The 16,902-nt window shown below is 43.4% G+C and overlaps 1 protein-coding gene across 7 annotated transcripts in view; it reads left to right on the top strand.

Annotated features, from left to right (window-relative positions):
• gyg2 (glycogenin 2) overlaps positions 1-6,863 on the top strand; it is a 126,253-nt gene extending 119,390 nt beyond the window's left edge. For all 7 annotated transcript variants that reach the window (XM_078545076.1, XM_078545073.1, XM_078545072.1 and 4 more), the window contains one exon: positions 6,498-6,863. In XM_078545076.1, coding sequence (XP_078401202.1) covers positions 6,498-6,659 — 162 coding nt within the window. In that variant the 3' untranslated portion in view covers positions 6,660-6,863. The remainder of the gene's footprint in view (positions 1-6,497) is intronic.
• Positions 6,864-16,902: the final 10,039 nt, after the last annotated feature.

Here is a 16,902-nt window from a genome sequence, read left to right as displayed (position 1 = left end):
TGAGCTCTGGTCTCCGCTTGCTGAGACTGTTTGGTGTAAGGTTCAAACGCTTTACCGTCTGACCCGGAGGTGGGAGTGCCACCATTGAGGCAAAGGCTCTCCTTTGTAGGGTTAGGTGACAAGGGCATCATTTCCCTTCCATTACAGAGCACAATGAAATCACAACGTTGTGCTGCTAATGGGGCCGGGGGGTCATTTATACACCATGTATAAGGATAATCTATTTTCTTAACTTCTTATTTCTGGGCGATGGATGATCTTAAGCAGAAGTGGAAAATTGTTGGTTGGCCTGCTTTGTAGTCACGCGAATGCTTATTGTCATGGAAGCTACAATGATCACAATACAAACATATTTCAACTCTTCTGTGGAGGCGCTCTCACCTTTGTGTCAGAAAGTCATGAGCTCAAGGACTTGAGCAGCAAGTAATCAGGAAAGGAAAAATAATTTTATCATTTATTGCCTCCTGACCCCATACCCCAATACAAAAGTAGGGAGGTTATGCTTCAGTTATACAAGGCATTAGTGAGACTACATCTGGAGCACTGTGTACAGGAGGAGGCGTAGTGGTATTGTCACTGGACTGGTTATCCAGAGACCCAGGGTAATGCTCTGGGGACCTGGGGTTGAATTCCACCTTGGCAGATGGTGGAATTTGAATTCATTAGACTTTTAATTCCAGATTATTTATTGACAACCATGAAACCCATCTGGTTCAATGTCCTTTAGAGTAGAAAACCTTGCCGTCCTCACCTGGACTGGACTACATGTGACCCCAGTTCCGCAGTAATGTGTTTGACCCCTAAATATCCTCTGAAATGGCCTAGCAAGCCACTCAGTTGTATGAAACCGCTAAAAATTTAATAAAAAGGAATGAAACCCCACAGATCTCACGGCATTGACCTTGGCACCAGAAACGACAACAACAAACTGAGTCCTGTTGACCCCGCAGAGTCCTCCTTACTAACATCTGGGGGCTTGTGACAAAATTTTAGATTAGTCGAGCAATAGCCTGACATAGTCATCCTCAAGGAATTATCTTCCTCACGGAATCATACCTTACAGGTAATGTTCCAAACACCACCATCACCATCCCTGGGTGTGTCCTGACCCACTGGCAGGACAGACCCAACAGAGGTGGCAACACAGTGGTATACAGTCAGGAGGGAGTTGCCCTGGAGTCCTCAACATTGACTCCTGACCCCATGAAGTCTCATGGCACCAAGTCAAACATGGCTCCTGCTGATTGCCACATACCGCAGCCTCTCAGCTGATGAATCAATACTCCTCCATGTTGAACAGCACTTGGAGGAAGCACTGAGGGTGGCAAGGGTGCAGAATGTACTCTGGGTGGGGGACTTCAATGTCCATCACCAAGACTGGCCGGTAGCACACCACAGACTGAGCTGGCTGAGCCCTAAAGGACATAACGGCTAGACTCGGTCTGTGACTGGTGGAGAGGGAACCAACAAGAGGGAAAAACATATTTGACCCCATCCTCACCAATCTGCCTGCTGCAGATGCATCTGTGACAGTATCGGTAGGAGTGACCACCGCACAGTCCTTGTAGAGATGAAGTCCCATCTTCACATTGAGAATACCCTCCATAGTGTTGTGTGGCACTACCACCGTGCTAAATGGGATAGATTTCAAACAGACCTAGCAACTCAAGACTGGGCATCCATGAGGCACTGTGGGCCATCAGCAGCAGCAGAATTGTACTTAACCACAATCTGTAACCTCATGGCCCAGCATATCCCCCACTATGTCACTACCACCAAGCCAGGGGATCAACCCTGGTTCAATGAAGAATGCAGGAGGGCATGCCAGGAGCAACACCAGGCATACCTAAAAATGAGATGTCAACCTGGCGAAGCTACAACACAGGGTTACTTGTGTGCCAAACAGTGTATCCAGCAAGTGATAGACAGAGCTAAGCAATTCCACAACCAACGGATCAGATCTAAGTCCTGCAGTCCATTCAGTTGTGAATGGTGGTGGACAATTAAACAACCCATTGGAGGAGGAGGCTCCACAAATATCCCCATCCTCAATGATGGAGGAGCCCAGCACATCAGTGCAAAAGATAAGGCTGAAGCATTTGCTACAATCTTCAGGCACAAGTGCCGAGTGGATGATGCCTCTCGGCCTCCTCCAGAGGTCCACAGCATCACAGATGCCAGTCTTCAGCCAATTCATGATATCAATAGACTGCTGAAGGCACAGGATACTGCAAGGGCTGTGATAACATTACAGCATTAATTCTGAACACTTGTGCCCTGGAACTAGTTGCTTCCCTAGCCAAGCTGTTCCAGTACAGCTTCAACACTGGCCCACAATGTGAAAAATTGCTCAGGTATGACCTGTCCACCAAAAGCAGGACAAATCTAACCCAACCACTTACCACCCCATCAGTCTTATCTCGATCATCAGTAAAGTGATGGAAAGTGTTGTTGACAGTGCTATCAAGTGGCACTTAGTCAGCAATAACCTGCTCACTGACTCTTAACTTGGGTTCTGCCAGGGCCACTTAGCACCTGACCTCACTAAAGCCTTGGTCCGAAGATGGACAAAAGAGCTAAACTCCAGAGATGAGGTGAAAGTGACTGCCTTTGACATCAAGGCAGCATTTGACCAAGTGTGGCATCAAGGAGCTCTAGCAAAACTGGAGTCATTGGGAATCAGGGTGAAAACTCTCCATTGCTTGGAGTCATACCGAGCACAAAAGGTGTTTGTGGTTGTTGGAGGTCAATCATCTCAGTCCCAGGACATCGCTGCTGGAGTTCCTCAGGGTAGTGCCCTAGGCCCAACCATCTTCAGCTGTTTCATCAAGGACCTTCCCTCCATCATAAAGTCAGAAGTGGGGATGTTCGCTGATGATTGCATAATGTTCACCATTCGTAACTCCTCAGATACTGAAGCAGTCCATGTCCAAATGTAACAAGACCTGGATAATATCCAGGCTTGGGCTGACAAGTGGCAAGTAAAATTCGTGCCACACAATTGTCAGGCAATGACCATCTCCAACAAGAGAGAATCTGGGTATCTCCCCTTGACATTCAATGGCATTACCATTACTGAGTTCCCCCACCATCAAAATCCTGGGGCTACCATTGACCAGAAACTGAACTGCATCAGCTGTATAAATACTGTGGCCACGAGAACAGGTCACAGGCTGGGATTTCTGTGGAGAGTAACTCTCTCTCCATTGCTAGGAGTCATACCTAGCACAAAAGGTGTTTGAGGTTGTTGGACGTCAATCATCTCAGCTCCAGGACATCACTGCATGAGTTCCTCGGGTAGTGTCCTAAGCCCAGCCATCTTCAGCTGCTTCATCAATGATCTTCCTTCCATCATAAGGTCAGAAGTGGGGATGTTCGCTGAATGTTCACCATTCGCGACTCCTCAGATACTGAAGCAATCCATGTCCAAATGCAGCAAGACGTGTACAATATCCAGGCTTGGGCTGACAAGTGACAAGTAACATTCGTGCCACACAAGTGTCACACAATGACCACCACCAACAAAAGAGAATCCAACCATCGCCCTTTGATGTTCAATGGCATTATCATTGCTGAGCCTCCCACTATCAACATCCTGGGGGTTACCATTGACCAGAAAGTGAACTGGACTAGCCATATAAATACTGTGGCTACAAGAGCAGGTCAGAGGGTAGGAATCGTGCGTTGAGTAACTCACCACCTGACTCCTCAAAGCCTGTCCACCATCTTCAAGGCACAAGTCAGGAATGTGATGAAATACCCCCCACTTGCCTGGATGAGTGCAGCTACTACAATACCTGAAGAAGCTGAACACCGTCCAGGACAAAGCAGTCCACTTGATTGGCACCACATCCACAAACATTTACTCTGTCCAACACCGATGCACAGTAGAAGCAGCAGTGTGTACCATCTACAAGATACACTGCAGGAATTCACCGAGGCTTCTTAGACAGCACCTTCCAAACCCACGACCACTGCTACCTAGAAGGACAGCAGATAGATGGGAACACCACCACCTGGAAGTTCCCTTCCAAGTCACTCACCATCCTGACTTGCCGTTCCTTCACTGTTGCTGGGTCAAAATCCTGGAACCCCTTTCCTAACAGCACTGTGGGTGTACCTACCCCACATGGACTGCAGCGATTCAGGAAGGCTGCTCACCTCCACCTTCTCACAGTCAGTTAGGGATGGGCAATAAATGCTGGCCCAGCGAGCGAAGCCCACATCCCGTGAACGAATAAATAAGAAAGGTGCAACAAGATGTCTCTCCTTCGGGACTGAGCACTCCAGGTCTTAAGTATGATCTAAGCTGACACTTCAGTGTGAAATTGAGGTCGTGATGCATTTTCGGAGGGGCTGTCATTCAGATGAAGTCCTGTCTCCTTGTTTGGTCACAAAAGATCCCAAGATGCAACTCAATGAAGAGCAATGGGGTTTTCCTGGCATCCTGTCCCAACATTTAAGCTATGCCACCAATAGCTTAACTGGTCATAATGCTGTTTGAGAGCAAACACAAGCTGCCAATTTGCATAATGTGGCAGATTACACTTCAAAAGGTCATTCGTTATTTATGAAGTGGTCTGGGGCATCATGAAGATACTCAAGGGATTATATAAATGCAAGTCCTTAATTTATGATGTCCTTATGGATATCCCGGTGGGAAGTGGAAAGGTAATACTGCATTTTTTTTTCAACTGTGATGCAATGCATCGACTCAAAACTGCAGTGCAAATGTGTCTTGGGTTAGAAGCCCTGCATTATTGTAACATACGTAAGCAGAAAAATACATTTTACAAAGCTTTCAATGCTGAGCATCTGCACTAAAACCAGGAAGTGCACCAGCATGTCGAGCTGCATCCAGAAAGGAACAGTTAACGTTTTGCAGTATAAATGTTGAAGTGCTGTATCTGAAATGTTAAGCATTCTCTTTCAAATGCTGATTGTGAAGGTAAAATGCATGTTAAGTAATTCTTACTAAAAGATCAATTTTAGTGAACTAATTGAGAAATATGATTTTCAATAAACCAGTAATTTGGATAATTGCATATGACTGCAATTAACTAAATTCTTATCCTGTCTCTCTCACTCTCCTATCTAAATATGGTTATATATTTGTGTATTTTGCTGTCCCATTTTCTCTTGTTCACTCTATCTTTGCCGTTCTCTGCTGTTTTCACTCTGCCTGCCTCTCTCTCTCTCCAGTGTTATGATACAGCAGGTGGCATTTGCCAGGCTGACCAAATCCACAAGAGAAATCTGGCCACACTGTCAGTGATTTTACTTTTCATATTTATTATGAGAAGGCTTTACACTGAAGTCAGAAGTATTGACACTACTACCACCTTTAGAGACCTTGAAGATTAAATTTAAACATTTATTAAAATAACAAACTTAAACACACACAAGATTATAGTTACACAATTATAACAGTTCCCAAAATTCCCACTTAACCAGACTCCCAATTACATACCCTCTTTAAGGCAACAGTCCAAATAGATTCCAAATATGTAAAGTCAGCCAACAATTTTACTACAAGCACCCACTGGACAATGGACTTCCAAAGAGAGAGGCTTTTAACACAACTTTGGTTGCTGGAACAGCAAACTTCTGCAGGGTGACTGGAGGCTTTTTCCCTCCAAGTCGGTTTCACAGTGTCATCTTTCAAGATCTCACATGGCCACACCTCACACAGCCTTCCATCCTTCTTTAAATCTATTTTATCCCTTTTTAATCTGTAAATCCCATTGTTTCAACTTGTCTTTAAAAGTTATTTTTTTCCAGAATATAACAATCTTTCATGTTATCATTATGGCCAGCACTTTTGGGGAAAAATCAATGTAATAACCTTGCCTTATTTATCTTGCCAGTTGTAAAAAAATCTTCCATGGCCTTTTTGAAAATCAAACACTTCTCCACTCATCTAAAAATATAAATTCCATTTGCATCTGCTGAGACCTCATCTCTATTTCAAGCACCTGTTTTCTTCGATAATTTAAACCTTGCAGTCTAATTGTCTCTAGTTTAAATAAATTAGCTCTCTTTCCCCCCACCCCACCCCCCCACACACACACACAGCCTGCTTTAAAATATCCCACAATAATACTAGGAAAAATATGATCGTTTCTTGACACTAGTTCTCCCTCTTTTTTTTACTCCTGTCCCCCTCTTTTCTGCTCCTTTTCTCTCCCTCTGATATTCTTGCTCTCTCTCTGACGTTCTGCCTCTCTCTCCCCCCTCCCTCTCTGACACTCCCTCCCTCCCTTCTCTCTGTGATGATATGCCTTCCTCTCCCTCCCTCCCCTTTCTCTCTCTCTGACATTCTGCCTCTTTCTCTCCCTCCCTCTCTCTCCCTGAGGCCCCCTCCCTCCCCTTCTCTATCTCTCTCTCTCTCTCTCTCTCTCTCTCTGAAGTTTTCTTTGTGTATTTTTATACTTGTTTATTAGTTTGGTAAAATCATGACTCCTCTTGCATTTTGTTCCCCCCAACCCCCACTTTAGGAGGACCTAGCAGCCTCTTTTGCTGACTTGTCCTTAGAGATGGCACCAAAGCAGCCCTTACCCGCAGAGGAAAGGCGTAGATGGGAAGAAGGAAATGTGGACTACATGGGAAGGGACGCTTTTGCAAACATTCAGAAAAAGTTGGACCGGTTTCTGAAGTAGTGCGTCAGATGGTGATCATGCGCTGTTGGGCCAAAATACTTTTTTGCTTATATATAATAATATGGATGGCAGTTCAATCCTGAGGCAAAGAAAAATATTGACTGTCCATTTAATATTGCCTTGTATATAGATTTTTGTTTTGGATGAACATGTGTGTATTTTTTTTTACATTCATTAGTGCTATTAAAAAGTGTTTGCTGATTAGTTAAGTTGGTTGCATTTAAATGTACAGGCAATGACATCACTGCTTTACCTTTTTATAGCTTGAAGCATTGAACTAGATTTTGAGGGGTTTTGGCAGCAAACTGTCAGCGTTCGCTATCACTATCCCTCTGAAACTGACTGTCACTTCAGGTTTTAACGCGAGCACAGATTAACGCAGAGATCCTGAAGTTGCGGTCTGTCAGTCACTGCTGCACAGGGGAAAAGCAGAAACCTGTTATGGAAGTCCTCCGAGCATCCCTCAAGAGGTCAAACACACCCGCCAACTCACAGCTTGTGACTGACCAAAATGGAGAAGGCTCATTTGGGAAGGTACTGAACACGTCAAGAGACTTTGTCGGGAATGTGCAGAGGTGAAGTCGAGGTGTCAGAGGGAGCGCACAAACCTCCAAACAACCCCGCTACATAATTCTTCAAGCGCCACCTACCCCACATGTGGCAGAGTCTGCAGGTCACGCATTGCACTTGTCGGCTGTCTCAGAACCCATAGAACTGGAGTGGAAGCAAGTCATCCTCAATCCCAAGAGACTGCCTAAGAAGGCGAAGACAGGTTGCACAGTGGACACTCCAACAAGAATTAGCAATCAGTGGATGTGGCAAAAAAAAATTCCCTTTTTTCCACTATCTCATTACCTTAGAAACCCCACTAAAAAGTTACGCCTTGTTCAATCAGATATAACTGGGATTTTAACAGCAATCTGAGTAGTTACTATTGCTGAACAACTGAACTGACTGAGAAATAATTTTATATTATTGTAATGTCTCCATTATGATTAACCACTAGATTTTTTTTAAACATTTAAAAAAAAAAAATCACTATACTTCAACTTCTATCTTCACCCCATGTTTATGTCCCAATTTTTATTTTTGCTCTTAAGAAATGTTTTGATTTTGGTGCTCTTCATTTCCTGGTTGGCTCTCTGTGAGAATTCTTTGGTGTGATAGGCTGCTTGGACAACCTGATGACATCACTGCAACCCCCCCACCTCCCCGGCATAGTGAGAGAAATGCAGTTCTTGCCACAGAGATCACAGATCTCTCAGTAAACCTTTCTTGGAGACCAGCAGTGAGCACCCAGGCTTTGCAGCTGACTGCGAAATCTAGCTCGGTATGTTTCTCCACTGAGACCACAAGAGTTTCTGAAGTAATAAATAGTCTGTAGTTTTATGGTTAAATTCCTAAAATGTTTGGTGTAAGCTCCATTTCAGTCATGCCTGAGTGTTGAATGTGGTATGGCAATTTGGAAAATTTTGTGTATTTTCTATTGCTCCTTTTACTTTGGATGTGCAAATTCAATGACTTTATAATATTTTGGGGATGGAAATCATTTATTTTTTTGTTTGTTCTAAGTTGCAGCATTTATTGAGGTCAGTGAATTTCAAACTACGTCGGTTGAATTTCAAATGGGTTAGCAGTCACACGACACCCTTATTTTAAATTATAGTAATACTCATAATATGAAAGTACTGAATGTAAAGACAGTTTTAATAATGGCCTTTAAGAAAAGAGGTATTTACTTATAGGTATTGGTGAAATGGGTGTGCCTGCATCTCACAGTAGAATCTGTCTGTGCTTGTGGGTTCCCTTCCTCAGTAGGTGGCTAACTCTCTCTGCCCTGCACATTTGATGGCTCTCCCTGCTTACAGCAGGTCTGCCTCTGATCACGACTCATTTGCTTAAGTGCTTGGTAAATGCTTTGACATTACATCGTAGAAAGTCTGTTTGCACCCAGGGGGGCCTGTTTGAGAATTGCCAATCTAGATGACATGGCACAAGTTGGTACAGTGGCCAATATTGCAGAGTTCTGTTTCTTTTTTTTCTTCTTCAGCAGTGTTGTTTATTGCAACACACTACTGCACTGGTGGATGCTGTTGATCTCAAACCAGAGCAAAACTTGCACATTTTTTTTTTTTGAATAATGCACTGACTGCTCGTATTGTGATGTTGGCTCTTTGTTGTACACAACTCCGATGCACCAATCACCTTCTGGCATCCTCGGCTGGGATGTGGATCGTCACTTTGCCGGAGATATTTTACAAATTAGCGGAGTGGGAGGCTGCACAGAGAAAAGAAATCAAGAGATGCTTTAATAGCAGTTTCCTGGAATTATGGCCACTAAACAAAATTTAAATTGGAAACATCGATTCTATTTGAAGCTGTCCCCAGTTCCAGTGCTGTGTTCATGAAATGAATCAATCACAAGTGATCTCCCACTTGATTGCAAGACTTAAGTTACAGTTAAAGAGAGCGAGAAAAACCACCGCTTGACATGCATCTAATATTAAAAAAAAATTACTTAACTAGTTGAAGAGGTTTTCTCTCAATGTGCTTCCTTTTAGAACGAATGCAATTTAATCTCCGTTTTGGTTCCATGCTGGGGAAGGGACTTTACTGACATTTCCAAAAGAGTTGCTCATTCATGTACCAGCTCTTGTAAAAGCCCTGGCTCTGTACAGTGCCTAATGCCAAGTTACTGCAGTGGAAAATGCCTGTTTTTAAGCCTGTCACATCTTGGCATTGAATTTCTAGCTGCTATTTAAACAATCTGCCCTTAGTATGCAAATCCAACTTTGACCCGGGCCCTGTTCATTTGAAATGTTTCCCGTGAAGTAAGTCTGTGTTTTCAAATTGGTTCCTGGAGCTTTGGAAGTTTCAAATAAACGGAGTTCCTCTCAATTATTGCTCCATACACCCGGAAAGTCTTCAACATCAAAGCACTGTGGAATCCAGAATTGTGCATTTTCATGAAATCATAAAGATGAGGCTATTGGGCAGACCCTGCCTTTTGCATATTTCTGTGATTTTTCGCAGTTTGGAGATTTCAATCTTGGTTGACAGGGGATGTCCTTTGGTAATTGACCAATTTCATTATTTAGGATTTATTCATCAATCGATGTAGTTTGCAACAGGCAGTTATTTTTAATAAAAACAAAAAGCTAAAAGCTACTGCGGATGCTGGAAATCCAAAACAAAAACAGAATTACCTGGTACTCCTGTTAAACTTGGGTCTAATGACCATTGAAAGTACAATAGCCCAAGTCAATGGGTACTTGCTATGGTGCATCTGTTAATACACTGAACCCTCCAGTGCTCCTTCAGCTGTGGCTCAGTTCATAGCACCCTCGCCTTTGAATCAGAGGGTTGTGGGTTCATGTCCCACTCCCGGAAAACCAAGAACTGTGATTGTACTCGAAAGAGTTGCAATCTGTGACTGTTGATAACTTGAAAGAATTTTTTTTTGAACAGAATTAACTAACTGTTGGGGTGAAGTTGAGTTTATAAATTAGGATTGCTGCCCCTCCCCCTACCCCACACACTTCACGTGTATAAAATCCGTCGTGATGGCCTCGGATCACTAACCTGATGTTGTCACGCTGCGCTCTGGTCGTACAGAAGCTGGGCGAGCGCTGAAATCGGCAGCCTGCCCACCATTTTAAAAAGAAGTTGAATGAACAAGATTTAAGCTTGTTAACAAGGCAGTAGACCTGAATGTTACATTGCCCATGCCGTTTTTCAGGGGACGGACGTGGAAAAACGTTTGGAAGGTGTCACGCCAGCTATCTGGATGTGTTGCAAAGGCTCAAAAGGGGATCTCTGGCTGCATTCAGCAGAGCAGGAGACTTTGTTGTTGAAGATGGGTAGAGTTTCATAGTGGTTTAACTTTGATTTGTCATGGGTTTCAGCCTGCATCAGGACATTTTCTCAGGGAAGGGGATGGACAAAAAGTACTACCCATCAAGTTTTTTGTGCTTCAGCATTGGACCTTCACATTATTATTCATTCTGCAAGAGGCTTCTGTTTCAGTTTTAGCTGTGTCGGCATCACAGATCCTCCTCTGTATTCAGCCACCATTTAAACCAGGCATAACCTGCTGTGATGTGTTAAACAGCAGCGGGCTGGTTGCTGGGGTGGGGGGAACGATTTCGGAGCCATTCGCAGCTGAAGCCGTGTTCGGTTGTGTTTAATGCAGTGGCCAGAATATTCGTATACCACATTACTCATTTTGTATAATCTGTAGGATGTCTTTATGGCAGTGTATCCGACTCAAGGTTGTACCAGATTTCATCTCCAAGTGTATTGATAATGCTAAAGTGAGACACAGCCCCACGATCAAGCGAGTGTTTATGCAAGATGAGATGGAACAGATTGGTAAATTAATAACCCTACTACTACTGTGTGTCCTACACTTCATCTGAGGTGCGCAAATGTCTTTCATTTTTCGATTTGATCTGCTTGTGCTATTATATTGCCTCAATAGATGGCCACACAATAAACAATACCCTCTCGAAACATACTGCATTGTAAACTCACTTAAGCAGCAACGGTTTGGCATTGCAATTAATGACATCGCCACACTTAGTAAATCTCTCTGACCATGCACACTCTGAAGCGAGGAGTTGGTTCTTGTGTATGGTTTCAATTTTGGTGTGCCTTCATCCCATATCAAATGGGAAGAGGTATTTGCTGAGTTCGAGTTCCCCTACTCCCAGCTATCCTGCCAGTGTCCACTGAAGATGCTGAATCCTTGAAACATTCCCAGCTGCCCCAGCACATGTACATTACGGGATTCTCAACGACTTGGCTGATTTTTTCACATGCAACGTGAACATCTGATAGCATTGTGAGTCCTCATGGTCATCCACAAACATGCACATCTGTAAACCCAATAAAGGACTGGAATAGTCATTCTCAACAAGTGTGAATGTGTTAACAAAATGTACACCACGCCTAATGACAGGTTCAAATTCGTATCCATTGGACCAGCCGCTCACCATAACTGGACAGTTCTGCTCCAAAACCAGTTACGCAAGATGCTTGTTGGACTTGCGTAGGAATAACAAGCTGCCCGGTGGTATATATGATAGAATTTGTCCTCGTGGCTCACTGTGTCCGTGTATGTTTGGGCTGCCTAAGGCACACAAAAGTAATGTCCCTTTACGCTCTATCTTAACTATGATTGATTGTGCTTAACATGAATTGGTCAAGTGGTTGGGTGAGTTGCTACAACCAGCTCTGGGCAAGTTTTCTACAAACACGATGAAGGACTCCACTTTTGCGGAGACCATACTGGACTTGCGTATTGATAGCGATGCCATGTCCATGTGCTCATTTGTCATTGTCAATCTATTCACCAACGTACTGCTCAAGGAAGCACAGACGTTTGCACCACGTTACTATATCATGACAATCAAGATGCACCGCCAAAGTCTGTTGAACTTATGAACTCAGCAACTCATGCAGTTGAGTTTGGTTTTAATGACGTCATGTATCCTCAAAGAGATGGTGCTGCCATGGGATCCCCTCTAGGCCCAGCTCTCTTAAGCATATTTGTCGGTTTCTGTGAGAAAGGCATCTTCAATGGAATGACCTTAAACCTCCTACCCCGTGCATTTTTCCAGTATGCAGATTATACATTTGTTATATTTGAATCCGCAACTACATGTAAAAACTTCCTTACACACCTTAATGGGCTCTATTCTGTGTTCAAATTCACCTTTGAAATGGAGCAGTTAAATGAGCTATCTTTCCTTGACGTGCTAGTTGAGAAATCTGCCAGTAAGTTCTCTAATACTGTCTACCGCAAGCCTACCTTCACTGGTCAATATACGCATTATTGGAATCCTACAGTTCCACACACTATAAGATTGGCTTATAAATAGGGCCCGAGCCATTTGCTCACCATAAAGATTTGATGCTGAAATAAGCTGCATCAAAGCCATCCTGTGAGATAATGGCTACCCCGATCCGATCATTGTTCGCTGCTCGCTGTATATTGCGTAAACCCATGCAAACTGTCCTGATGAGTGCAAGGTGAAAAGCTTAGACAGCATGAATCCTTTCTCAGCAACAGCCTCCCTAAGGGGAGGCAGTGGCATAGTGGTATTTTCACAGGCCCAGTAATCTGCAGACCCAGGATAATGCTCTGGAGACCCAGGTTCAAATCCCACTGCGGTAGATGGTGGAACTTGAACTCAATGAAAAACTCAAAAGTCTAATAATGACCACGAAACCATTGCTGATTGTCATAAAAAAAAACATCTGGTTTCACTAATATCCTTTAAGGAAGGAAATCTGCCATCCTTCATCCTTACCTGGCCTATTTGTAACTCTAGACCAACAGTGACACTGCCCCCTTTGAAGATTTCTCCTCCTTGGAGGTTGACGTTGGTCCCTTGGGGCTGGTGGCTTCAGCAGCTGATGTTCCCAATGTTCCCCACTGTGGGGGAAATAAACCAGGAGAATGAGGGGCTCCATCATCATTTGAGATGACTTCAAAGAGACTCGCTTCTAAAAACACACACTCCTTTGACATTGGGAGATGGTAACCAGGGTTTCAACCTTAGGCTCTTCAACATTGATGCACACACCCCTCCCCAAATTCTGCAGGCCACTGAAGTCAAAAGCCATCTAAGCTAGTTTCCACCACTTTTTGTGCTAAGTACGGCTCCAACCAGTGGAGAGTTATCTCCCTGCTTTCCATTGACTCCAGTTTTGCTAGGGTTCCTTGATGTCACATTCAGTCAAATGTGGCCTTGATGTCAAAGGCAGTCACTCTCACCTCACCTCTTAATTTCAGTTCTTTTGTCCATCTTTGGGACCGAGGCTGTAAAGAAGTGAAGACCCAAACTGAGCATTAGTGAGCAGGTTATTGCTGTGTGAGTGCCACTTTATAGCGTTGTCAACGACACCTTCCGTCACTCTGCTGATGATCGAGGGTAGACTGGTGGGGCGGTAATTGGCTGTACTGGATTTGTCCTGCTTTTGTGGACAAGGCACACCTGGGCAATTTTCCACATTTCCGGATAGATGCTAATATTTATCCCTTGACCAATGTCATTATCATGGATCATCCTTCTTGTGGGATTTTGCTGTGCCCAAATTGGCTGCCACAAGTGGAAAATCCACCTGGAACTGTCTTGCATTTGACCTCAGAGACTGAAGACAAACTGTCTGAAATCATCTCACTCCCAGTAATTATAAACCACCATTGATCAGAACTAGGTTTGTAAGATTTTGGGTTCAGGAGCCACAGTCAAGATAGGCAGTCAAAAAATCAGTGATTTTTCAGGTGATTCCTGGGATGAAGGGGTTGACTTATCAAGAATAGCTAAGCATCTTAGGCCTTTATTCATTGGAGTTTAGAAGAATGATGGGTGATCTTATTGAAATGTACAATATTCTGAGGGGGCTTGACAGGGTAGATGTTGAGGAGACGTTTCCACTAGTGGAGGAATCTCGAACTAGGGGACATAGTTACAGAATAAGGGGACACTCATTTCAAACTGAAATGTGAAGGAATTTCTTCTCCCAGAGAGTAGTGAATGTCTGGAATTTTCTACCCAAGAGAGTTGTGGAGACTAGATCACCGAGAGTATTTAAAGAGGAGGTAGATAGATTTTTTGAAATATCGGGGAGTTGAGGGCTATGAGGAGCTGGCACGAAAGAGGAGTTGAGGCCTGGGGCAGATCAGCCATGATCTTATTGATTGGCGGGGCAGCCTTGAGGAACCCAATGGCCTACTCCTGCTCCTATTTCTTATGTTCTTATTAGCTAAGTAGTTAAGAAAAGTATATGACCCGTGACAACAGAGAATGGTTCACGAATCCCAGAGGACGAATAGATGGTTGGCATAAAGTGAGTTGATCTCAGTAGCTTGTGATGGCAGCATTCTGCTCGCTAGATGAAGTGTTAGGGAACCCTTTCCCCATTTTCCTTGATCTTTCCTGTTTCATCTTCCATCTGAACATGGCGGCTGCCTGACGAGGACAGGCACCTGACGGGGACTGCCCTCTGTCTCTGAGCACTGGTTAATATACTTTGTTTCTAGGGGCTGATCGCTTACCCAATGTCAATTACCAGTTCAAACCCTTCTGACTAATGAATACAGGACAGGTATACAAGATGTCAGGGGTGGTCACCTCCTCCCGCCCATCGCTTTGGCTTGAAGTCACATTTATTTACCTCATGCTGGAGGTCGTTTGCTAGCTATAGAAGTCCGCACGGAGCCTGGAGGCTTTCTGCTATCAATTCTGGAATGTTTGTAGAGTCCTGTGACCTCAATGCGGGGAGCGCAATCTTTGTGACCTTTATGCCTACCTTGTCTTGATCCCTGACTAGTTAGAATTGTTTGTTTTTTCAGAGAGGGAGAGAGAATTAATGTGGTGCCAGCTAATTATATTAGAGTTATACGATTCTAAAAAATACAATTTCTTAAAGGTCCCTATTTCTTACAAATTGATCTCCTACAGAGTCCATCCAATCCCAAATGCTTTACAAGAAGTGTGGAAGCTCTCTCTGCCTATTGAATAATTATTTAAAAAACTAGGAGATTCAACACAAAAGAAATCCCACCTCCTTGTTCTTAATAAGCTTGCCTGTGAAAAAGTGCATTCCAACTCCCAACCTCCACTCAAGTCGCAAAATAATCAAAACAGTGTTTGACTGACAAGAAAGAACTTGCATTTATGTAGCACCTTTCACAACCTAAGGACGTCCCAAAGTGTTTTGCAGTCGATAAAGTACTTTTCAAATGTAGTCACTGTTGCTGGACAATCTATATGGACAATCTAATGTATATTTCACAGAAGTCAGTAGCTACTGCCAAGCCTCTTTCAATCAAAGGTAAGTTTTACAATCAATCATTCCAACTTAAATAAATAAGTATTAAAAAAAAAGACTAAAATAACATACTGATCATTAGATTAGCGTCTTTACGTTATCAGGACTCAAAGTTTAACAGTCATCAGCATTTGTTCAGTGTGCGGATGAGTTATGGCATTGGACTATTCTTAAATCTTGACGTTTTACATCTTAATTAGTTCTTTTGAGTTCCATAGCTGGCAGCCACTTGCGGGTAACAAGTATTTTCTTTAGCGATCCCCTGCGAGGACAGTTTAATTCTTTAACAGGCAGCATATGGGGAGGCAGGAGAAGGAATCCTTCCATGTTGTCTCTGGCACCCTGCCCATCTCCGCATGTATGATCCCAGACAAATTATAGGCAAGCTACTAAACAAGCAGGGAGGAGCAAAATCGGTCTGGCCTCAGCTCTACGCTGGTCACTGCATTTATTGACCAAGCAAAAGAAGCTTAACAGCACGCAGCTGAATAATAGCACTTGCAAATTGGAATTGGGAGGGCTGTGCTGCAGTGGGTAGCATTCCTGCCTCTGAGCCAGAAGCTCTGTGTTCAAGACTCACTTGATGGCCATGGAAGGTGTGTCCGTAATGTGGCCAAACAGGTTGGGTACCCATTTGTAAAACCTTCCAACACATGCCTTTGGCAAGCGGTAAGAGTGGGAGAGATTCCTGGTCATGATGCAGCAGATGATGTGTGCCAGGCAGATCAAAACCACGAGGGAAACTTGATCGCGCTATCGCAACTGTTTTGCAATTTGTATTTATTTCAAGATGCGTGCATTGAATTCAGAAGTAATAAGTACACCAAGACTTTGAGATTTTTAAAAAACTAAATTAAAATATTTATTTTAAAAAAAAAGATTTCAAGCACATACATAGGACTACAAATTACTACTATAATAACACCTAAAATTCCTAATTAACCTGACTCCCAGATACACCCCCTATAAAGCAATGGTCCAAACATAGATTTTAGATTTTAAACAGATCCAGTAAACTAACACAATACCCCGACTAGTAATCCAGAGCCCCAAACAAATGCTCTAGGGACCTAGGCTCAAATCCCACCATGGCAGCTGATGGAATTTAAATTCAATTAATAAATCTAGAATTATAACTCTAGTCTCAGTAATGGTGACCATGACAACTATCATTATTTGTCATTAAAAACCCAACTGGTTCACTAATGTCCTTTTAGGGTAAATCTGCCATACTCGCCTGGTCTGACCCACATGTGACCCCAGGCCCACAGCAGTATGGTTGTCTCTTAACTGCCCTCAGCAATTATGGATGGGCAACAAATGCTGGCCTAGCAAGTGGCGCTCACATCCCATGAAAAATTAAAGTAAAAACAGAAAATTAGCTAGCTACTATTTCATCCTG

Source organism: Cetorhinus maximus, chromosome 7 (assembly GCF_964194155.1).
Source record: "Cetorhinus maximus chromosome 7, sCetMax3.hap1.1, whole genome shotgun sequence".
NCBI classification, from domain to species: domain Eukaryota; kingdom Metazoa; phylum Chordata; class Chondrichthyes; order Lamniformes; family Cetorhinidae; genus Cetorhinus; species Cetorhinus maximus.
Note: the sequence above shows the minus strand (reverse complement) of the source record. Positions and strands in the feature narration are given on the sequence as shown.